Source organism: Vombatus ursinus, unplaced genomic scaffold (assembly GCF_900497805.2).
Source record: "Vombatus ursinus unplaced genomic scaffold, bare-nosed wombat genome assembly UNPS02014812.1, whole genome shotgun sequence".
In the NCBI taxonomy this organism is placed as follows: domain Eukaryota; kingdom Metazoa; phylum Chordata; class Mammalia; order Diprotodontia; family Vombatidae; genus Vombatus; species Vombatus ursinus.
Window position 1 is genome coordinate 45,980,838 of NW_020954590.1, and position 25,620 is coordinate 46,006,457.

Consider the following 25,620-nt stretch of genomic DNA (forward strand, 5'->3'; position numbering starts at 1 on the left):
AAGGAAGGAAGGAAGGAAGGAAGGAAGGAAGGAAGGAAGGAAGGAAGGAAGGAAGGAAGAAAGAAAGAAAGAAAGAAAGAAAGAAAGAAAGAAAGAAAGAAAGAAAACTGTGTTGCCCAACTGCCCAGTTCCAGTTTATCCCCGATGGGCAGCTCCTTTTCTACTCACAGAGGTTGTTGTTTGTCCTTCATTCTCCAAGAGGACCATGACATCAGGAAGGTGATGCCACGACATGCAAGTGAATTGGATTTAAGTGAGGGAGGGCTGTGCAAAGTCACAAGCCTCACTTTCCCCTCCAGAACAGTCTGGGTCCAGTGGCCAGATATGGATCAGGAGAATTGTAGATGGCCCTGGATGCAGTGGAAGACCTTGGCCTTTTTAAGCTAAGGTCTTTAACATGTCTCAGTTTGACTGAGACCTATTCTATGATTAAGTCTAGGTAAGAAATGAGGCAGAGAATGGCCTCTTTAACTGGTCAAAAAAAAAAATCAGTCTGGGAGGAGAAGACCCTCAGGGTTTCTGGCCAAAACAGAAACAATTGTTATTTACATTCACTCTGAGCCAATCAGGGCCCAAACAAGGACCCAGTGGGGCTTGTCCTGGGACCTATTGTTAGCCAATTAATGAGAGCCAGAGTGATTTGGGTTTGAGGCATGGTCCTTAAGAAAGTCTTATATATCTGCATCCAGTGACCAGATATAGATCAGGACTACTGCAGATGGCCCAGGATGCAGTGGTGAGGGGGTGCAGAGATGGGGGGGATGTATGAGGTATAAACAAATGATACTATCTATCCTACATCTTTATATTCATAACATGATTCATAATGAATCATTAAAATTAGACTTGCCATTCAATTCAATTCAACAAAACTTTTTAAAAGCACTTGCTATGTTTGAAGCACTGTAGTAGACTCTAGGGGAATAGAAAGTTTGTAATGAGACACGAGACTCCTGTCTAGAGCTTATGATCTGCCTGGGTATGTGTGTGTGACTGTGTGTGTGTGTGTGTGTGTGTGTGTGTGTGTGTGTGTGTAGGAAGTATTGACAAATAGTTTTAATAGAATATAAGCCATATACCACAGCACACCTATCAGGTTGGCTAATATGACAAAACAGGAAAATGATAAATGTTGGAGAAGATTTTGTTGGTGGAGTTGTGAACCTATTCAACTATTTTGGAGAGCAATTTGGAACTATGCCCAAAGGGTTATAAAAATGTGCATATACCCTTTTACCCAGCAATACCACTTCTAGGGCTATATCCCAAAGAAATCATAAAAATGGGACAAAGACCCACATGTACAAAAATATTCATAGCATCTCTTTTGTGGTGGCAAAGAATTGGAAATTGAAGGGATGCCCATCAATTGGGGAATAGCTGAACAAGTTGTGGTATATGAATGTAATTGTGCTATAAGAAATGATGAACAGGCTGACTTGAGAAAAACTTAGAAAAACTTATATGAGCTGATACTGAGTAAAGTGAGCAGAACCAGGAGAACATTGTACACAGTAACAGCCACATTGTGTGATGACTAACTTTGATAGACTTTTTAGCAATGCAAGAATCTAAGACATCTCCAAAAGTCTCATGATGGAAAATGCTATCTACATACAGAGAAAGAACTATGGAGTCTGAATGCAGATGGAAGCATACTATTTGCTCTTTTTTCCCCTTTTCTGTTTTGTTTTGTTTCTTCTTTCTTATGGTTCCTCCTATTGATTCTAATTCTTCTTTACAACATGACTAATATGAAAATAGGTTAATAGGAATGTATATGTAGAGCCTATATCAGATTGCATGCCATTTTGGGGAGGGGGAGAAAATTTAAAACCCAAAAGCTTATGGAAGTGAATGTTGAAAACTAAAAATAAATTAAGAAAAAAAGAATATAAACCATAATAGGCACTGAGCAAAACATAATATAATAATATAATGATATATTATGTATAATATATTATAATAAAGATATAAATATAAATAAAATAATGTATAAGCAATAATATAATAATGAATATTATAAAAGGCTCAAGGAAAAAGAGAAGATTTTGATTGGGGACTGATGTCAGAGAGGAATTGGCATCCTAGCATTAGGGAATGGCATAGACAAAGACAAGGAGACAGGAGAGAGGAAGCATAGTAAGTAATTGAGCTTGGTTAGAGCATAGAGTACATGAAAGAAAAAGTGTTAAGAGATGAATCTGGAAAATCTGGAATGTGAAATACCCAATGTGAGTTTGGACTTTATTTGATACTTAATAAGAAGCCAGTGTAGGGTTTTTTAAAGAAGTGTGCATGATCACATTTATGTGCTCACAAATATGTGAAGTATCTGTGATTTCCTCAACACAGAAAACTCATGGCTTAGTAGATTATAGAATCACAGCTGGAAGGGACCTTAAAGCACATCTAATCAACTCCCTCGTTTTAGTGATGGGAACTGAAGTCCAAAAGATAAGTGTTAGAGCCTCAATCAGATAGAGGTTACTTGACTTGCCCAGGGTCACACCCAATAACCATCAGAGATGAGCTATCTCTGACAGGAAGCCCAACACTCAATCTGCTGTCACGTTGCCACTCTAGACTTTACACTGGAAAGATTACTGCCTATTAGACATCTCCACATGGGTATGCTATTAGCACTACAAACTCCAATATCCAAAATGTAACATATTATCTTTCCCCTAAATCTACTTTTCCTCCTGATTTCTTAACAGCTATCAATGGCACCATCATTCACTCAATCACCCATGAGTGGCATTGCCTTTGACACTTCCTTTTCCCTAACCTCCTGTCACATTTGTTCTCTCCTCTTTATTTGCACTGCAAGCACTCTCTTAGATCTTCATTGTTAGAATAATTTCATCACATAGATTCTACTTTAAAGACCTTTAATGCCTGGAGAAACTTTCTAATTTCCATGTTTGGGTTAAGAAACGGGGAACATTACTGAGTGTTTTCTGTCTCTAGTAACAGAACAAAAGGAAATTCCTTCTTCTACCATCTTAATATGAGTTCTCACCACTTCACACCTGGAAAATTGCAATCATTCCTTTGCTGATAACTCTTATCTACAGAAGTGGATTAAATTGAATTTCTTTGTCAAGTCATCTATGCCTTCATTACTGATTAGGACAATGTGGGGGCCTAAAGTCATTCATCAAAGAAGGTGTTGTGCTCTATGAGCAAAACAGAATTGTGGTAGCTTAAAAGAAATGTGACGTGTGAAAATTTAGAGACCTCTTCCTCGCAAATGGTCATATGAACTATTTGTGTCCAACCTGTGGTAGGGCTTTCTAAGCTCTTATTGGTATGATCAGCCAAAGCCAGACACGTTGTACATTGATTTGAACCCAGGTCTTCCTGACTCTGAGACAGACTCCAACTGCACTAGGCCACATGTTGCATGAATATGGCCTCTCACAAAATACATTTATGGGAAGAGGTCTGTGGGAACCAGGGAAAGGTTTTGTGCAGAAGATGGCACCTGAGCTGAGTTTGGAAGGGAACAAGGGATTCTTTTAGACTACAAGCTCAGTGAGAGCAGTAAATGTGCCTCATTCTTTGGATCTCCCTAAGTGTCTGCTATATTCAAAGCATTCAATTAATATTAATTAAATTGAATTTCTTTGTCAAGTCATCAAACCCCTGCATTACTGATTAGGATAATGAGGGAACCTGAAGCCATGCAAATAAATGCAGTCTAGACTGAGATATAGACTCTTTTGTTTAGAAAGAGAAAAATATTCAATGGGGGAAGGGGTGGGCAGGAGAGGGAAGGAGGGAGAGAATTTGGAACTCAAAATTTGAAAAAAAAAAGAATGTTAAACTTATTTTTACAGGTAACTGGGAAAAAATAAAATATTAAATTAAAAAGGAGAAAAATGTTGAACATTGACTATGAGAGCAATAAGCAAAAGGAATTATTATAAAAGGCTTGTTTTCTAACCTTCAAACCTTCTTCTAAGATATTCTCTTACTGGTTTTAAATATAGCCTAAATCCTTTCTTCATATGCACATGGAAACATTATTTTCAGTTCCTTCTGTATGTGCCCACATTTAATGGGCTCTGGATTGGAAAGAAAATTATTCCAGATCCAAGATCCTATGAAATGTTTTCCAAGTTAAATCTCACCTTTGATGTGTGTGTTCTGAATATATCTTCCCACATTGTTAAATCTAACCTCAGGGATTTTTTTTCAGACTGACAGATTCCTCTCTAATGATAGAAGATTATTCCTCCAAGTTGAGTCCACAAACCAAAAGGGCCAAAAAGAGCCTCGTCTCTAGAGAGGAGAAAGAAAACGATCCAAAAGACTACGTGGTACCTATCTTCTCAGGGCGGTATGTATGTTTTCTCTTTTTGGTATTATCATTATTCTAGTGAGACTCTGGACTCATTCTTGCAGAATGAAATTGGTTACACCACCTCCTCAGGTTTCCAGGGGTACCCCTGAGGCTGTGGGAGTGGCCTTCTCTGGATGCTACCAACTCAAACCCCCCCATTCTGGTGTACTCTTGACTGCAGATTTCCAGGAAGCAGCATCCTAGCTCCATCCAACCAATCAACATTGATTAGCCTTTGCAAAAGGATACCTACCACCAAGATACAGCAAGAACAGAAGCATAAACACTGCGCGCACACACACACACACACACACACACACACACACACACACACACATCCCTGGGGCCACACTCTCCTCAAACTACCCTGGTCCCTATAGAGAGTGGGTCCAAACCCAAAGAAGTTTTTACCCAGCGTTTACCCCTTCAGTTCACTTCTAAATGTGACACAGCTGCTGAATGAATCTGTCTTAGCCACTGTTAGCCTGTGTCCCAAAGGTCTCTCCTTGGGCTCACTTCTGATGGACGAAGCTGGCTACCAAATCCAGCATGGCGAACTCTGATGGCAAGTCATCCTAACCTTTGGAAACTCATAAGGTCGTAACTGTCTCCAAAACTTCACCTAAAAGCAGGAAACAGCAGAGACACTTATTCAGGAGTCACATGTTGACCTCTGGTGAGGAGAGCCTGATGCCTTTCCTCATTTACACTAGAGGCTTCTAGAATATCTCTCTGAGCTGAACAGAAGCCCCCAGGAAAGAGAAATGTACAAGAGTAAGAGCCTCACTTTGGCTTGTTGGTGCCTTTTGAATGCATCCCAGTTCTGGCTCCATAGCCAAGGAAAAGTCTGTCTCTTCACCTCATGGTCAGCTGAGCAGAACCAGTCCAGAATGTCTGCTCATGCTCCAAATGAGGGAGCAAGACCTTTCCATTACATGTTGAAGGAGGCCTCCCAGGCTCTTCCACGTGGAGACTGCATCACCCAAGAAAATTGGATGTGTTCAACAGACCCTCCCCCTCCTTCTACTTGCCCCACCCTCACCCCCTGGCCCCTTCCATCATTGCATTATTTTTGTACTTTTGGAGCTCATAAGAGGGGATAGGAAAGGTGGGGGGAACTTTCTGAAATTTGGTATCGTAGAAAAGTGTAGGAGTCCAAGGGCCAGAGAACCTGAGTTCAAAACCCACCTCTGATGCTGTGTGACCTTAGGCAACCCACTTAATCTCCCTAGGCCTCAGTTTTCTTTTCTGTAAAAGAGGTCAGGATACCAAATGGCCTTTGAGATCCCTGACAGCCCTAGATCCACGATACTGTGAACCTGAACTTATATTATTAATAGGTTCTTATTTTCTTTCATGATTTGTGTAATCTCTTCTCGTCTTTTGTTTACTGCTTTTTATGCTCACCTGTTATTCCGGATATGGCATCCTTCTTGGGAGCAAAAATCAAGAAAATTGTTTTTCTAAAAACCATTTTTGAAAGCTGTCATGTAAGGGGCTTTAAGAGCTTTCTCTGAAACTAGTCATCTCAGAAGACAGGGAGATGCTATATGGAAGAATTTTAAAAAAACATATTTCTCCTATGGAATTTCTTAGAACTTGGAAGGACAGCATGCTTGAGATGATACTGATCTGACTACTAGAGACAGAATAGAAGAAGGGAATATTTAAGTAAAATACCCAAAAAATGAGGAGAATGGGGAGGGTCAGATGATATACCACTATTTAGTTATCCTGAAAACTGCTTTGATGGGTGATGTTTTGGTTGTTTAATTATTATTTATTAAGAAGAAAAAAGACAGCTGCAAACATGATCTAATAGTTTCATAGATTTTTATCATGGAAAATTTTACTTTATAGTTTAACCTTATCATCAAAGGTTTGGGTTTTGATGGAAAATAAATTATTTCCTTTTATTTCATGAAGGCAAGCAAAAAACAGGAGAAACAGATCAACTTCCAGCTCAGTGTATTATTCATTACTTTTGTGGTAATTTTCATTTGAACTCCAATAGCATCCTCAGGAAGCTTGAAAGGAACTTGACCATAGAGCGGAGATCAAGGGCTAAAGGAATCCTCGTGTCCTTTCCTATTTGTTTTTCTTTGCTGGGCCAATGATGCATGATCTTAAGGTTACTGACCAAATGTCATCCTCTTGGGCCAAATGGCATCAAGAAATGTCATGGAAAAACAGAGCCTAGATGAAAGTCAGTAGGAATTCTTTCCATCCCTGATTTGTACTTCTGTGTTGTTCTTTCCTGTTCTGACAGTGGGCCTGCTTTTTGAAGTATTCCACAGTCTAATGGAACTGTGCCTGGGGTGGAACTCGGGGAACAAATAAAATCCTTTCCTTCACTTCCTTCTGTGTAAGATGCTATTTTTAGCTTATTACTACAACTCCCTGCTTTTTTTAAGTGAACTTTTTGTGTTAACAGTCATATTTCTTCCTCTAAAAATGTTACTGCCTACCTAAGATAATTTAATAGATACTGTTATTTAGTAGAACTTCATACAAGCTAAAATACATATGGATTTACTATGGTATATAGATTGTTATACTTCCCCCCACTAAAAAAAGGCTTGGATTTTTTTTTACTCCGTCGCATTTTTTCTTTCTCTGCAAATCACCAGCAGCAGACTTTAAAACTATCCCACATTTGTATTGCATTTAGTGAAATGTCTCACAATAAAGGTCCCAAGTGTCTTACATTAAGTCTGCTTTCCTTGCTCTTTCAGCTCTATAGCATTGTATCTCTTAAATAGCATACCTCATGTCAAAAAAAAAAATAATAATAATAATGGAAAAGGAGACTCCAGGATTGACTTTCTAAGCAATGTGTGTGTAGTTAGGCAGAATCCAAAAAGTGGTTATGCAAGGTTTGGTTTCTTTTTTTTTTTTTTTCCATATTCTGCCACGGACTGAGATATGTTAAATCCTTTAATTTCTATTCAATAATTCAATAAAAACATACCACAAGGTAATCAAAGCCTAAATAATCTTTAAAATGGTCCAAAATCTTCTCTAAAAATTCATATGCAATTTTATTGTCCTTTAAAAAAAACCATTTCTTTTGTAAGGCAACTCGAAACACCGCTGCTTTTTGTTCTATTGAGTAGAGCAGGCTGTCTTTCTCTCCTTTCAGACTTTCCTCTCGGAGCAATGTGCCTTTCTTGGCAGCTAGATGGCGCAGTGGCTAGAGCTCTGGACCTGGTTTCCAGAAAACATGAGTTCAACTACAACCTCCCACACTAGCTGTGTGACTCTAGGCAAATCACTTAACCTCTGATTGCCTTACTTTCCTCATCTGTAAAATGGGGATAATAACAGCACTTACATAGCAGGGTTGTTTTGAGGATGAAATGAGATACGAATTTTAAAGCACTTTACACGGTGCCTGACACACAGAAAGCACTATAGAAATGATAGCTATTATTATCAATTATTAACACACCAAACATTATACCCTAAAGGGTATAATAACAAAAACAACAATTACAAAGCACTACAAATATTATTTCATTTTATTTTCACAAGGATGTTGCAAGGTAGGTGGTACTATTATCTCCATTTTACAGCTGAGGAAACTGAGACAGACTTCCATAGAGTAAACCAGGCAAATTTCCACAATGTTTGACAGTAGGTTAGGTTTCTAGCGACAATATCTTCCGTCTCCTTTCCTTTCCGTCTCTCTGTCTCTGTCTCTTTTCTCTCTGTGTGTCTCTGATTTTCTGCAGAAATTAGAATCATAGAATATTATAGTTGCAAAGAATTATAGGAAGTATTGAGACCAGGCCCCCGTTTTGCAGATGAGACAACTGAAAGTGAGAGAAATGAAGTGCCTGGCACATAAAGATACTTAATGAATGCTGGTTGACTGACTTGCCAGAGCAGATTCAGTGAATCAGTTGTAGAGGTGGGTGAGAGAGTTAAGGGAAAATCCATGAAAGTATATCCTTTGAATTTTGTAAGAGGCAAGGTCCGCCAAGGTCACAATTTGGGTTTGTTAAATGCTAGGACAGAGAAGAGAGGCTGGATCTTTCTCTTCAACATTCAGTCAATGCATGCATACATTAGCTATGTTATAGAATAAGATGTCAAGAATATATAAATACAATATCTGCATGTACTCTGTTCATGGTGTTAATCCTCCCTCAGAAGGGGATATAACAAAGCAGGTAGATCTGTGTTACTTATTCCCTATAATAGGGCTGAAGAAACTCTAAATTCTGAAACCCTGACTTTTTAGTGTTACTAAAATTGGCTGTATCCTGTCTAGAAGAAACGCCCAAGGAAGTTGCAGAAAAGATTCTGAGAAAGATTCTAAAAATAAAACTTTTTTTTATTTTAAAAATAATTTTCAGGCAACCGTGATTAATGCAAATAATGAATCCTGTGAAATGGTTGTATTATTTGAATTCACAGTGCATACTTCCATTGGGCTGGAACCACTACCATAGTTATTTTACATGCAACTAATTATAACTTAAAATAGTGTGAATTCAAATAATGTGACCACTTAATGGTATCCATTATTCGTGATAATAGCTTTACAAAATGCAGATCTTAGGGGGTCAGTGCTTCTTATGGAACTTCGTTTTCTCCTCTTTTCACAACCATCAACTAACAAACAAAAACATTCTGACAGGATTCAATTAATTAGAAATGACCTTGCTGTCAGTAAACTGAATGATTATCTTTTGTTCTAAATATATTCATTGAAAAAAAGAGTTTTGTTGATGCTTTAGGGGTTTTATTCATTCCTGGTTGTAGATCTGGTCTCTTCCATTACCCCTAATGGAAAACTGTTTAGCAAAAGTAACTAAACACTGGCCCTGTCTGACAATTTCCGAAATGCTTTGCCTCTGTGGTTTCCTGCTGCTTCCGTGGCAGTAAGGCAGCATTGTCAATTTGACACTTCAGCGCCCTCTTGAGGGGAGTGTTTGAGGAGCAGCTTTTAAGGGCATGAAGGAACCATGCGCAATGACTGCTTTTCTAGAAACATGGAAATTTTTTTAGTGTCTTGATAATCTAGGAGCTTTATTCAGTTTTTACTTCAAGAAATTATGCTATAACCTTACCTCTAGGAGACAGCTCAACATGCTCTACAACAGCTTGCATACCTTTTACTGTCTGTTCTCCCTGACCAAGACTAGCTATTACAGAGCTGATCAGTTTCCCAAACAATAAACACAATAGGGTTGTTTTGAGTTTTTTGGTGAGGCAATCAGAGTTAATTGACTTGTCCAGGGTCATACAGCTAGTAAGTGTCAAGTATCTTAGACGGTATTTGAACTCAGGTCCTCCTGACTCCAAGGCCAGAGCTCAGCCACCTAGCTGCCCCAATACAACAGAGTTATTATGTGGAAAATGCGCACACATTTCATTGTCTCAGAGAGTTAGACTGAGTGAGCCACACGGTCAATCTAGTTAGCGTAAAGTCCATAACTCATTTCTCCATGTAATTGCTCTGGATATTGTACCTGCTTGTTTTTAAGAGTACAACTCTATCAAACTATGGATCGGGAGTTTAGACTTCAAACTGAACACAGATTTGCTAATAATAATAACAGTGAGTATTTATATGGAACTTTAAGGTTTGCAAAGCACTTTACAAATACTATATCATTTAATCCTGATAACCCTGAGAAGTAAGGGCTATTATTATTCTCATTTTACAGATGAAGAAACTGAGGCAAATGAAAGTTAAGTGGCTTGTCCAGAGTCACAGAGCTAGTAAGGATCTGAAGTCAAATTTGAACACAAGTCTTCCTGACTCCGGGTCCAGTATTCTATCTACTTCACCACCTAGCTGCCTAACTGCAATATTCTTGAAAATATGGATATAAATAAAATTACATTTAAACAAAGCAAGGAAGCATACTTTTTTTAGCTAAAGACATTGGTATATGGGTAGCTAGGTGGCATAGTGGATAGGGCACCGGGCCTGGAGTCAAGAAGACCTGAGTTCAAATCCAGCCTCAGACACTTGTTAGCTATGTGACCCTGGGCAAATCACTTAACCCTGGTTGCCTTATTTCTTCATCTGTAAAATGAGCTGGAGAAGGAAATGGCAAACCACTCCAATGTCTTTGCTAAGAAGACCCCAAATGGGGTCACAAAGAGTCAGACGGGACTGAACAGCAACAACATTGGTATGTCCCTTTGAAAGGTAAAAAAATCTTTGCATAATGGGAATAACTATGTATTTTGCTTTTTTGTTTTTTTGGCAAGGCAGTCAGCATTAAGTGACTTCTTGCCCAGTGTCACACAGCTAGTTAAGAGTCATGTGTCTGAGGCCAGATTTGAACTCAGGTCCTCCTGATTTCAAGGCCAGTGCTCTATCCACCTAGCTGCCCCAACTATGTATTTTGCAAATGAATGCTTCAGTGTGGTATGCATATGAATTTGGTACAAAGGGCAAAAATGGGGATTTGGATGTGCATTCGTTGAACTTGTATTTTTTTATTTAAATTTTAGCCAGGTAAACGTCAATGGAATTACTGATACAGAAGAGGGAAGAATTAAAGAAGCTGCTGCCTATGTTGCCAGGAGAAATCTTTTGGCCACTGGTGAAGGCATCACCACCACCAAGCAGTCCACGGTGTCTTCACAACAGGAGGAACTTTTTGAGAAGAAATCTAGGAAAGTGGCCATACGGGAGAAGGCAGAACGCCTGGCACTGAGAAAAACAGTAAGAGCAGACAAATAGGTCATGTTGCCAAAGGGGAACATGCATGGCAATCTGTTTTAGATACTCAATTTCCTTCAAGTGCTAAAACACACGAAACTCTGCACGGGTTAAGGGAAGTAGGAGTAAAAACAAAACAGAAAATCAAAAGAGAAAAGTTAAACATTCTCAACCCCATATTAAACTCTGAAACACTTTAAAGAGCATTAAGAAATCCGTTTAAGTGAGGCAGCTAGGTGATGCAGTGCATGGAGCTCCAGCCTTGGACTCAGGAGGACCTGAGTTCAAATCTGGCCTCAGACACTTGACACTTAACTAGCTGTGTGATCCTGGGCAAGTCACTTAACCCCCAATTGCCTCAGCCAAAAAAAAAAAAAAAAAAAAGGTTCATTTAAGGAGGAAGAATCCCTTGCTCTCAATTAGGGTTAAGAAAACCTTAATGAGCTTTAAAGCCTCATAGAAATCATTTGCCAAAGCTATGAAAGATAATCAGAACAAGTTATTATCTTTTAGAAGCAAACTTGAGGCTCAGAATGAAAATCAAACCCAGTGGTTTAAAATTGTGGTTTATTCATTATTCTTTTTTTTTTTTAGGAAGATAGAATATTTTGATTTTGGAATCGTTTTATTGACATATTTTTTTCAGTTAGAAGAGACTGAGGAATTTCATAAAAAGTTGAATGAAGACAGTCTTCTCCATGCTCCTGAGTTTGTCATCAAGCCTCGTTCCCACACTGTCTGGGAGAAACAGAATGTCAGATTACACTGCTCTGTGTCAGGCTGGCCAGAACCACGGCTCACATGGTAGGTTGCGCCTTTGTGAGAATTATTGATAGAAATAATATACGTGACTCCTAATTTAGCTGTTACCAACAATGGACTCAAATGGGACTGCCAGTGTGTAAAAATTAATGAAGACAGTTTTTAGTTTGAAGGATTGTCAGGAAGGATTATGATGCCAGACTGTGTACCTTATGCAAGAGAAAAAGAATGCTTTAATGATGATGACATTACTGTTTCCACATCTTACATACAGTATTGAAAGTTACTGAAAGCTTCTTAAATAAAATAAAAATCTATGGCCACAACCAGAATAGAGAACCTGAGAACTCTAATAAAATCCCTTTGCCCTTTCATGACAAGGTTTGCAAGTACGTAATCATTTTGACTAGAAGTGATGCTCTACTGTTTTTCCTTTTTAAAAAAAATGTAAATCTTAAAAAGGATAGCTACCAATGCCTACTTCTGTGTGCCATCTCTGACCCCACTGTGCCTTCTCATATGTACCAGAAAAAAAATTAGGTTTGAAAATATCACTCATTAAAGGGGCCAGCAAAATCATCCTTTTTGCCCCCAACAAAAGAAAATGGTCTTTTTTTTTTTCTTTAGTGTTCTTCTATAGTTGTATAATGTCTTTCTGAGCCCTACGTTGCAAAACGACCTACAACAGGCATTGGGGCTCTGGCCATAGCCAGCAGGCTCTGGAATAAGAATTAAGCCAATTTAAAAAGAAGCCTTTTCTTTTTAATCCTTTGACACCAGTGACATGTGTGTTTTGTGTGATGTTTCCTTTATCCTCACACGTGATGTGGAGAGCAATGCATGCTGAAAGAATAAAAGATACATGAAAGTGAATATTCACCCGTGGAATTTCTTCCTTTCTTTCCTATGATAGTCAACACTTCTGATCACGAATAATGAAGATGGATGAAATCATTCATTTTTTAGGAACAATTTGTAATTATACACACACACACACAAATCCATTTGTGAAAGCATCTATAATTGGTTATATACTGGGTTTTCCTGCTTTTGTATAAACCATTTCATTAGCCTTGTAAGCTTGAAATCCAGAGAATGGAAACCAGTCAGTTATCAATTATCAAGGCAAATAACAGTGAGATCAATCAGAAATTAGATGTTTAGTGACATCATCTACTGCAGCAAAAACACTTTTCAATTGTCAGGCTTTAGTTCATAAAAGGCCCTAGCTATGGTTAGGAACAAATTCTCCCTATGCCTCATCCTTCCCCATTGTGGTAGCAAGGTACACAATCAAAACCACTTCCATTTCCCATGGAAATTGACAACTCTTCAGATTACCTGGTATAGATTACAGTCATTTCCTGTTGAATGTTGAGTTTTTCTAGTGGAGGGGACTAGAGGAAGACTTTTTGGTGAAGAAGAGAGTACTCACTAAAATGACAGAGAGAGAGAGAAAGAGAAAGCAGAGAGAATTTAAGTTCTTACTATGTTCCCAAATTAATGACTATTCAATCATTAGCATTTTTAGTCTTTCTCATTAAAAGCCATGAGGACGTGACTTTTGGCGCATTTTTATCTCAAAAGTATTCTATTGCTAACAAAAAGCTTCCCTCTACCACGCATATACAGCACCATAAAAAGTCTAAAATACATATCAATAAATGAGGTATCTGGGGTCCCTTATAGAGAGATGGACTTACTGCACATTGTCCTATGTGTTTCCACACTCTTGTTGGAACTAGTACTCTATGTATGGTATTTCATTTGATCCTCACTACCCCAAGAGGGCAGTACTATTATTATCCCCGTTTTACAGATGAGGAACCTGAGACTGAGAGGGGTTAAGTGACTTGTCCATGATCACACAACTTGTAAATGTCTGAGGCAGAATTTGAAATCAGGTGTTCCATACTCCCAAGTCCAGAATGCTATCCGCTATGCCACCTAGCTGCCTTCCTGTATTGATATAGGGTAACCGCGATATTAATGCCCACATATTTCTTATAGGATTACAAATTTCCTTGCAGTAATCCCGTGAGGTAGGCAGACCAAGAATTATTCTTCCATTTTTAAAGGTGAGGAAACAGTTTCAGAGACGTAAAGACCTTTTGTATCATCAAAGGTCACACAGCTAATTAGTGTCAGAACCAGCATCTGAACCTAGGTTTCTTGACTCCAACTCTCACTCTCTGGGTGACAGGAGAAAATGGGAGATAAAGATCAAACTACTCTAAAAAAAATAGAAAGGGAGAGCCACTGCTAGATTGGGTACCAGGGAAAGCCTCTTAGAAAAGGCAGCTCCCCTTTTAGTCCTTGAACAATGGGAGGATTTCAACAGGTTGATATGAGGAAGGAGTATCTTCCAGGCCTTTGTGAATTTGCTGAGGTAAGAGGGTACAAGATAAAATAGAGGGAAGAATTTTTCAGTTTTGCTAGAAGACAGAACATAGAAAAAGAGTCATATGAAATAAGGTTGAGAAAGTAAGTCAGAGCTAAATTTCAACGGTCCTTGATTGCCAAGTTAAAAAGGTATTTTATCCCGTACATAATAGGGAGCCATTGAAGATTCTTGAGTAGGAGACTGACATGGTGGACATATTTTAAGAAACTTATTTTGGCAGCCAGACAGTGAAAATCTGTCTCTGGAGGTAACAGATTTCTCCATTATGACTCCTTCTTAACTTATCCCTGAAGCCTACTCCATGCTAGGATTAGCACCAAGCTAAGTGAAACTATGATATCTTCTGTGAAATTTTCCCTTGAGTCAGATTGATAGCTAAGTATTTGGTTTTCATAGGTCTTACCTACTGATATGAAAACTTCATGGAAAACTGAAATGAAGAGCCAATTGTCAACAAAACAAGTAACTAAATAGTTACTTATTTAGTATTGTAGGTAGTATCAATAAATCTGAAAGATTTTCGTCTGATAAACCAAAATGTGAATAATCCCCTGGAACATAATTAAGAATTGACTATAGTATTTAGCTATGACAAAGTATAGTTCCAAATTCCCTGGATTCTCTGAAATGGGATTCCTAGATTTCCTGTACTGAGCACTTTTAGAAACTATAAAAATGCCCTAAATAATTTTAATTCAGTTATAGAAAATGTAGTTTTCAGAAAAATGTCATTCCCTTACAATAGCATTTAAATATTACTACCTTTTAAAAAGAAAAATCACGGTTATTTCCTGTTTTGTTCACAGATTATTCCCTAATTACGGAATTAAAGCAGAACGAACAGGCAGGTAGGTTGCCCAGTGAGTAGAGCCCTGAGCCTGGAGTCAGGAAGTCCTGGCTTCAAGGTGAGGCCGAAATTTGGCCTCAGACACTTACTAGTCATGTGACCCTGAGCAAGTCACTTTACCCTGTTCTACCTACCTCAACTGTAAAATAGGGCTCGTAATAGCATCTACTGTCCAGGATTGTTGTGAGAATCAAATGAAATATTATTTGTAAAAAACTTAGCACAGTGCCTGGTGCATACTAGGCACTTAATAAAATGCTTGTTCCCTTTCTGACTGACAAAACAAAGCTGATGATATACGCCACATTCTGTACCAGGGGTCTCTGACTCGTCTATCCAGAGGAGAGATGGGTCACATCTTCTGTTCTCAGAAGCCAAGATTGTTCACTACGATTAAACCTCACAAAGTAATTTCCTGAATCTTGGGGATAATTCTAGAGTTAGAAGGGCCCTTAGACACCATATAGTCCAACCTCCTCGTTTTACCAATCAAGAAACAGACCCATAGACCTCAAATTCATCTAGGTGGCAAAAGAGACACTATTTAAATTCAGGCCCTCTAATTCCAAATACATTGCTTTTCTTAAGAAAGCCTACCTGCCTTGGAATTAGCATCTCAGTAATAAGCATCATAGGCAGAGTACCTAAATATAGTATCATATATAGAAAAAAGTTTCCTTTTGGGGGGGAGCTACTGCTCCTCTTAATTTTCACCACCAGCTTCTGTTTTCTTTTGGCTGACAAGGAAAACATAAAGTGGTGAAGCAAATAGAGGCGCCACACTGCACAGACTGGAGATGGAAATGTTATGGTGGAAACAGCACTGGTCCTACCATCAGAGGACCTGGATTCAGATTCTGCTTCTGATACTTGCTGCTGGCGTCACCTGGGACAAGTCACTTAATCTCTACTTGTACTTCAGCTCCCTCATCTATAAAATTAGGGGGTTGCTCTAGGTGGCCTTTGAAACCCCTTCCAGGTAGAGAGCTATGAACCTACATGACAGGGATGCCCCAGTTCTGCAGTGAGCCATAGAATTCTAGTCTGAGCGGAAGAGACCTTAGCAATCTCTCATCGGGTCCAACGATGAAGAAACTAAGGATTTCAGAGGTCAAGTGACTCACCTAAGTCATGTAAGTCAGTTCTCAGCAAAGATAACTGATAATAATAACTCATTTTTGTAGCACTTTAGGTCTCAGCATCCCTAAGAGCCAAGAAGGGCAAATTCTATTATCTCCATTGCACAAATGAAGAAACTCGGATTTAGAGAGAGTAAGTGACTTACCTAGGGATGAACAGGTACATTATATATATATATATATGTATGTATGTATGCATGCATGTATACAGGGGCAAGAAATTGAATTTCCAGTCCAGTGGACTCTCTGGGACACCATACTTCTGTCTAGTGCTCCTGTATACATAATATTTTGCTGCAATTATTTTTGGTCCTAATTACTTAACCCCACCAAATTCTCTGCCATCCTTCACAAGCATGTGGGGCTTGCATTGCTGGCCTTCCTGAATAGGGTGGTTCACAGTTTCCACTAGGCATCATCAGAATTCAAGCGTCCCCATGGTCTTAGCAGATGGCATGGCTGTAGAACAGCTGTTTTCCTGCCAGTCATCTACCGCCCATCATATCTATTTCAATCAAGTCCAGGGCTTACCCTGCAATTGCTAAGTGAAACTAATAACCATTATTCGTCAAGACCAGATGGCAGGTATGATTGATTGGAATGCAAAAAGTATCCCCTTCAGAATAATCAAATATGTCTTTGTGAAGTACCTGAGTATTCTGTGTACTCCACAAATTGTGAAACCTACATGGGCCTTTTCCTGACTGCAAAAACCTGAGAGTGGTTGCAAATGCAACACTGATTTCAGTAAAAATGAGAAGGTGGTTCATTTTAATATAAGGATACTTGCTTCCCTCTGGGCCTCAGTTTCCTGAATCTGTAAAAGGGGGTAGGAAAAGATGAGATGATCCCATCCAATTCTAATATTCTTGCTGTAGTTGTTCAGTCATTTCACTCACGTCTGACTGACTCTTCGTGGCCCCATTTGGGATCGTCTGGGCAAAGAGTGGTTTGCCATTTCCTTTTCCAGCTCATTTTACAGATCAGGAAACTGAGGCAAACAGGGTGAAGTGACTTGCTCAGAGTTACACTGCTAATAAGTGTCTGAAGCTGGATTCAAACACAGGTCTTCCTGACTCCAGGCCAGAGAGCTCTATTCACTGTACCACCTAGCTGCCTAATACTAAAAGTTTTTTGTAAATAAAGAAAAAAATGCTATTGATTATACCTGAAAAGCATACTATTACCAGACCTAATCAGGTTCCTAGGCTTGCAGGTCTAAATAATTTTTATAGATGGAATATCTTGATTGCACTCTGTAAGTAATGACACATTTCCTCACCAAGATGATTATTGGTGGTACTGGATGGGCTTAATTAAAGTGTTTAAAATACATGCTTGGGGATTCTTAAGTCTTTTCTTTCTCTTTCCAAATGTGGGGTGGTTCCTGTTAGCTCCAAAGCATTGGAAAATAGAAATGGAAAGGAAGTTGATGTCAAACCCTGCTAATGACACAATCTATGATTATGTGACTATTATAGGAACAGCAGTCTTTGGAAGAGACAGTATCTCATTTGGAAAAATTCTATCCTAGAACTGGAGTTGGAAATCATCATTATATTTCTTTACTATATTAGAGTAATTTACTATATTGTCCAATTTAGTTACAATTCTGTCACACCAGAGAAATAATTATTTTAAAAATAGGATTACAGGCAATTACTTACATTTTATAATAACTTCCTCCAAATAGATGTTTTGACATTCTTCTTAGATCGTTGCTATTCGTTTAGTACCAAAATATATTTTAGTGTGTCATGTGTCCCCCCCGAGAATTAGGACTTGTCAGTAATAGCTGCCCACTAAACATGAGAACAGAATTAGTACATGAGTTGAATGACAAGAAGCAGTCAAATTGGGGGATGGGGGAATTCCAACATCTGTTAATTTGAGTTGAAAGATGGTTTGCCTGGCATTCTCTGATGATACAAAAAAAATAATAAGAATGTAGAATTTTATTCTCTTAATCATGTTTCTTAGTGCCTAGAAGCTTTTATTTAGTTATCAGGATTAGCCTACTTTTCTCCTCCCTGGGCAAATTACTTTTGTCCCTCAGTTTTCTTATTTGTAACATGAGGGAGTTGGATTAGATGGTTTCTTCTAGGTCTGATTCTTGAAATATGAATTAGGTCCAAAAAGACATTTCTGCAAGCCACAAAGAATTGGGTTGTGGTTAGCATAAATGGCTTCTTGAGGTTTTCCTTTTAGAAATTCTTAAGCTCATTCATAATAATATTTTATAGGCAATGGATAAAACAAATATGGAGGACTTTGGACATCAGAGACTTCTAGGGGGATTTAAGAAACCTTTTGGCATATAACATCAGGATGGCAATTCACTCTCCAACATTAGCTGATGATTAGGCTGGCTTAGAATTTCACTTTCCAGAATAACAAACTGTGGAGTATATTCTTTCTATCAATAAGTATTACAGATGGGGTAAAAATCCTTTTATTCTTGGCTTCCTAGTCACTGACAGCACCTAGACCCCACCCCCAACACAGCTTGAATGGCTGGGTTTAGCTGCTCTGTAAAATGTTCCCTGATAGATTCCCTACAGCGTGTAATTAAATGGTTCCCTGACTTCTGCCACTTTAAAATAGAAAGATTTCTTTTCTTCTTAGACGGAATACCTGAGGAAAAGACACTCAGGGCTCAGTGAGAGCCTTGCCTCCTCTTTTGTGTCTACGGTTTTTAAAAAATCAGCTTTGATTCTCCATGAGATCACGATTGAAAAGGCAGGAACTCCCAGCTGTGGGGATGGCATTAAATCATTAAGCCAAACAGAAAAGAAAGGCCTTTGGTGAGGGAATGTGAGGAACTAACAACCTCTGATTAGGCTAGAACTTTATGGGAGGCTGACCACCATTCTCTATCAGAAGCCAAGCAAATGGGTGTCACTTGGTTGTTTGTTCCAGCAGCACCCACTTACAGTCTCTCCTGATACCAAAGGGAACAATTGACATTCCTGCACTTGGAAAAAACTAAAGTAAGGCAGGGAACTCCTCTATCACATATGAAATATCCCAGGCAAGTAAAACAGGGAAGCAATTTTGTTTTCTCTTTTGCATGCTCATTCATTTAGTAGGCAGCCTATTTCTTATACAACAGACTTGTCAGGATTCTATGTATTTCCTAAAATGTTGTATTGTAGCTAGCCTTGCTGCCCAGCAATTTTTATTATGAAATCAAGAGGCATATCATGTAGGACTTTAAATTAGACGTCGAATGTATCAGAGTAAAGTCTTTATTGTGGATAACCCAAAACTGGAACCTAACTAAATGGAATTCTTAGTAAACTGTACACACACACACACACACACACACACACACACACACATCCCACTAATTATCATCACTGGGCCATCTCCAATTGTCTTGATCTATATCTTGCCACTGGACCCAGATGGCTCCAAAGGAGAAAGTGAGGCTGGTGACGTTGCACAGCTCTCCCTCACTTAAATCCAATTCACTTCCAATTAATGGTGTCACCTTCCTAATGTCATGGTCCTCTTCAAGAAGGAAGGACAAACTGAGCGCGCGCACACACACACACACACACACACACACACACACACACACCCACCCACCACCACCACCACCACCACACTAAATTTCATTTATAAGAAAAGCAGGAAAACAGACTGATATCAGGGATTAAGTAAAAGAAAACAAAATCAAACCAAAACCCCCATAATTTTCAGGGTATCATCTTCAGTTCCTATCCACATCTCCTATGCCATCAATATGTGTCGTACAACAAAATCACAACTTACATTCAGCAGGATGATCCTGAGATTGGATTAGATCTTTAACCTTCAAAAATAATCATCTCACCTATAACGTACTGTAACTAGTGAGGCAGCAACATGAACTAATAGATTTAGGAAAGATTTTCAGTAACATAGGTAGAAACAAAACAGTTGTCCCATTAACCCATAGTTGACCAGAATTTCCTGTTTCTCTGTATTTGCTAGATTAGATATCACTGTATAATAATACTACAAATACTAACGCAGTACTTTGGATTTATATAGTCTTTCTTCCAGGGAACTGAAAATGTCTTATTCACAATTTATTATTCAGTCTTACAACAACCCCAAGAAGTGGTAGGGAGTACTTGAATTGAACAGATGGCTTCTGTTTTGCATTACTGTTTATATTAGGGCTGGAGAAAGGATTTTGTTGCCTCTTTTTGTGATATGCATAAATAAAATCATAGAATATGAGAAGAAAGGGGGGCCTTTAAGACAAACTCCTTCGACTTTTCCATTGTATATCAGAGAGAGTTGTAGAAAGATGGAGTGATTTGTCCAAGGTCACACAGCAAGTCAGTGGGAGAGCTGAGAGGAAAACCCAAGTCTACTCAGGGGTCTGCCAGAGCTGGCTCGAACTAGTTTGCCCCAGCAGATTGTTAATTTTTCAGTGCAAGCATTTATACCTCAGAAATTAGCAAATACTACAAATTAAGGTTTGATTTATTATTGTGTTGATTTAGACTTAAGAAAATGATAGGGAAAATGTTAATAATGCATATTAAATTTAAATGTGTGTTGTATGTACACCCCCCTGCACCACCGAGAGCTGGTTGTTAAACATTTACCAGCACACTCTTGCTTCTGATTCTCTCTCTTTACTTTCCTTTATTATAAAATCATGGCTTTTAGAACTCTAAGGGAACACAGGGATTGTTTAGTTCAGTGTCCTCATTTTGCAGATGAAGAAATTGTAGCCCAAAGGAAAGAAATTATTTTTTCAATGTCACTAAGTGACCCCTATGGTGTTGCTCCTCCTCCCTAAGCCTTTCATTTTGTTACCATGTTTGTGAAACTCCCAAAGAACTAAAACATAACAAATTGAGAACCAATGGAATTAGGATACAAGTATGAATAACTTATGAAGCAACTTATGAATAACATATGAATCACATCCTCAGTATTTGAAAGTCAAATATTATGTGCAGAAAATATATAAAAGGAAAATCCTATCCTATTTGAAGGCCACTACCACTTATAATTCCAGTGCCTAAGAGGAATAATTTAGACCGTAGCCAGAAGTGATGATCAAAGATCAGATTTTTAATACCATTTACTTGTTCCTCCTTGGCCAGACCATGGCTGCCTAGAAGAAAGAAGAAGTCTTTTGTGTTTATCTAGAAGTCTTTTATGTGTTTAGATTATGAAGTCTTCAAAAACAAAAGTCATACCACTGTGTTGGACAACAATCCAATATATTAATAAGTAGCTATTATAATGATAAATGAAAACACTAAATAATAACAGTTATCATTAATGATTATAACAAACTTGTTTTTGATTGGTTTTCAGTTGTGTACAGCTCTTCATGACCCCATTTAGGGCTTTCTTGGCAAAGATTACTGGAGTAGTTTGCCATTTCCTTCTCCAGCTCATTTTCCAGATGAGGAAACTGAGGCAAACAGGGTGAAGTGACTTGCCCAGGGGCACACAGCTATTAAGTGTCCAAGACCAGATTTGAACTCAGGAAGATGAGTCTCCCTGACTACATCACCTAACTGTCCAATAAACTTATACACAGTAGATATTTGACAAATGATTGCTAATTATGTTAATATTTATTCATCAATTAATTCTTAACAATAATTTGTCACAATATACAATCATGTTAGCAGCAAAGAAATTTTCATCTTAAACTCAGCCAACAACAAAATCTCTATTGTCTTAAATACAGTAGGTGCTTAAAAAATGTTTGTTGACTGATTGGGAAATGACACAACTTCATCATGTGTACATTCTCAATACAGTCCCATGTTTTAGATGTAATCATGATGAGACAATAAAAGTCCTGTGCATCAAACAGACATAAATTTTTCCAAATGGATTGTTGACATGGGGCACCTGAGTGGTGCAGTGAATAGAGCACTAGGTGTGGGGTCAGGGAGACTCATCTTCCTGAGTTCAAATCAGGCCTTAGACACTTACTAGCTGTGTGACCCTGGGCAAGTCACTTCACCCTGTTTGCCTCAGTTTCCTCATTTGTAAGATGAACTGGAGAAGCAAATGACAAACCACTCCAATATCTTTGCCAAGAAAACCCAAATGGGGTCATAACTGAACAATAACTAAATCTGTTAACTTCTAATTTAAAAATAGGTGATATTTCACTTAGAGGGACGACCCATGCGGGTAGAGTCAGAAAAGATTTTTTTTTTTTGCAAGGTCCCTATGAGCTTTATTCTTTTGACTATCAAATGATTCATATTTGAGCATGTACTTAATTCCATTTCTGATTTTCCATAGGTATAAAAACAACGTACCCATTAACGTCCATGCTAACCCTGGAAAGTACATCATTGAGAGCCGATATGGAATGCACTATCTGGAGATTAATGCGTAAGGGAATCAAAACTTCCTTGTGTGTCCTTGAAAAATTTCTTGGTGATGTGTGTGTGTATGTAGATATGTGTGTATGTGTATGTGGTTGTGTATTTGTGTGGTCCTACGTGTATGTGTGTGTATGTGGTCCTATGTGTATGTGGTCCTGTGTATGTGTGTGTTCCTGAGTAAAAGGTGTTTAAAATAAATGTCATCTGAAGGAGATGGTGCCTGGACTGTCTGAGCTGGAAGGTATTTTAGATGTCAGCTAGCCCAATCCTTTCACTTTATAGTGGAAGAAATTGAGGCTCAGAGAGTATGAGTGACTTTACCAATATCACAAAGCTTATTAGTGTCAGACCTGATACTTCAGTCCAGTTGTCCAGAGTTTTTTGTCCTAGTATGTTAATAAATTAAGTCATTCTATTTTGGCTGGAAGATGGAACAAAAGCTCTCTGAGCTGAAGTTGGATATGAGGTGGGTGACTTTGAACAAATTCCTTCACCTCTCTGAACCTACTTCTCTGCTTATAAAATAATTGGGCTGGACAGATGATTTCCAAGGTCTAGTTTCTTATGAGTCTTGTAAATTCTGAGAAGAGCTAGGACAATGCCCTGGGTAAAGTTTCAAAACTGTGACACTTCCCCCTCCCCTATTCTCTCCTTCCCCCACTTAAGTGCGGTGGGGAGGGAGGAAGGAAGAGTTTGAGCTTTCACCGTAACATAAATGATTTGACACCAATGGACTACAAGAGAGTAGAATTTTCTGGCATTTAAAACGATAAGAAGTGCCATTACGAAGTGTCTCGCACTGGGTCTCCCTGATTGTACCCTAGGCAACCATTTACCCTGCCCCCCCCCCCAGGTCCAGTTGAGGTTCTGAGCCTCCGTCAGCTCTAAGTGCCTATGCATAGTTGCATTGCCTTCTTAGACTTATTTTCTCATTTCTTGCTTAGACATACAAAGCAAAATCATTCAGAAATGTAATTCTACTAATTCTTAATGGGTATCTAAAAGTATGAATATTAGTGATTCATATTCTTGATACATACCTGCTATTATATGGAACCAGTGCTATATAATGCCAAATTCATTCTACAGACTACTCAGGTTTTGTTTATGTAAGAGACAAACTCTGAAGTGTATAGGGTATGTGTTCATAGTTATTCTTCTTTATGCATTCCCTGAAGGCTTTTTCCATAATAATATTTTATATTATTTTCCAATTGCATATAAACATAGTTTTCAACATTCATTTTTGTAAGATTTTGAGTTCCAAATTTTTCTCCCTCCCTCCCTTTCCATCCCCCTTCCCAAGATAGCAAGCAATCTGATATTCCTTGAAGATTTTGTAGAATTGTAGGAAGTAAGAGCTGTGGTAAGTTAGGTCCTTTGAGGCCACCTAGCCTAAACCCCTCATTTTTGAGAAGAGGAAACCCGGACCTGATTTCTGCATTGCTCAAGGTAACGTGATTTATTTCTGGCACAAACCACGACAGGAACCCAAGTCTTCTGATTCTGCAGACTTCTCTTGTCTTTTCTGTTATGTCATATTGCCTTTTTGTTTTTTTTTTTTTTTTTGAGGCAATTTGGGTTAAGTGACTTGCCCAGAGTTACACGACTAGTGAGTATTATGTGTCTGAGGCCGGATTTGAACTTAGGTCCTCCTGACTCCAGGGCCGGTGCTCTATCCACTGTGCCACCTAGCTGCCCCACCTCTTTGTTTTTTCAAAAGCACGAACAAGAAAGGTAGTTTCTAAATTGTTATTGTGTAAATTGCATTTATTTCATTATATCTCTTTGGTCCCAAAATGGCTTCATTGCTTCTCTTCTTGTCAATAATTACAAAAAAAAACAAAAACAAAGCAGTAATGTCTTGCTTGGGAGGTAAACAGATGGTTGGCAGATTCTCTCTCTCTTTTTTTTTCCTTCAGCCTTATCATGACCATGAGAAATTGACCACATCTGTATATATTCAATGGTACCATGCAACGAAACATTTCATCTCACTAATTAGGCTTTATTCAATTTCCTCATAAAGAACACAAGGTTGGACAAGATGTCCTCTAAGGTTTTGCCCGCTCTAAGATTCTTTCATTTCAGGAAAAATGAGACCCAAATCATGTGCTAACCCAATGTAAAGTTTGACATCAGAATTCATTTCAATCTTTTGAGGTTTTTTCCCCCAAAGTTCATTTCCTCTATTTAGGCAGTTTCAAGAAAGCAGCTTGGCATGGTAAATGAAAAAGGCTAAACAAAGTCCAGGCATTTTCAGTTCAGATAAACCCTGGAAATCCGGGGATGTCAAAAGAAATTTTGCATGTGGCGAGTCTCTGGAGAGTTGTAGTCTTTTTCTCAGATCAACAAGTTTGCATAAGTTGGCAAACTTCAGATGTGGCTCCAAATGGAACCTTGTGAGATTGCCCTCAGCCTTGATCCTGACCCAAAGTCATCACAAATCTTCTGGAATGGCTAGACTCAGCGCTTCATGGCTCTGCTGAGCTCCAAGGCTGCTTTAGTTACCTCTGGCTCAGTACATGCTGGATCCTTGGTGGCTACAGAATAAATCTAAAGAGGAAACTGCATTCACTTTAGTCAACTATCAAGTACTTAGCCTGTTCTGTACTGGCTAAACTTAACTAAGAGCAAAGGAGAACATAAGGAAAAATGTGATGTATTAGTCAGTCGAAAAATCACTTATACAAATGCCTACTATGTGCTAAGAACTGTGCTAAAGACACAAAGAAGGACTTTAAAAAATGCTGCCCCAAAACACTATGCCTATATGAAGGAGTGATGGACTCTAAGATTTGGGTTCAAATTCCACCCCTGACACTACCTCTGCAAGTCGCTTAATCTTTATGTCCCTCAGGCAATTCTCTGGAACCTCAATTAAGTCAGTTGGCCTTCATCTCTTTTGGTGAAGGGAGTTCCCACACTTAAAATTGCAATATTCCCACACATGTATGTATTTGTATACAAATGTGCTGCCGTTATTCTTATTCCTCTTCAGAGATAAATCAAAACTCTGTGTGTGTGTGTGTGTGTGTGTGTGTGTGTGTGTGTGTGTGTGTGT

At 38.5% G+C, this 25,620-nt stretch overlaps 1 protein-coding gene across 1 annotated transcript in view; it reads left to right on the forward strand.

The window, feature by feature from the left end:
• LOC114053942 (myomesin-1-like) overlaps positions 1-25,620 on the forward strand; it is a 158,884-nt gene that overhangs the window by 21,471 nt on the left and 111,793 nt on the right. The window contains exons 3-6 of the mRNA XM_027877082.1: positions 4,208-4,348; positions 10,829-11,042; positions 11,686-11,843; positions 22,471-22,563. Of these exons, the coding sequence (XP_027732883.1) occupies positions 4,208-4,348; positions 10,829-11,042; positions 11,686-11,843; positions 22,471-22,563 (606 nt within the window). The remainder of the gene's footprint in view (positions 1-4,207; positions 4,349-10,828; positions 11,043-11,685; positions 11,844-22,470; positions 22,564-25,620) is intronic.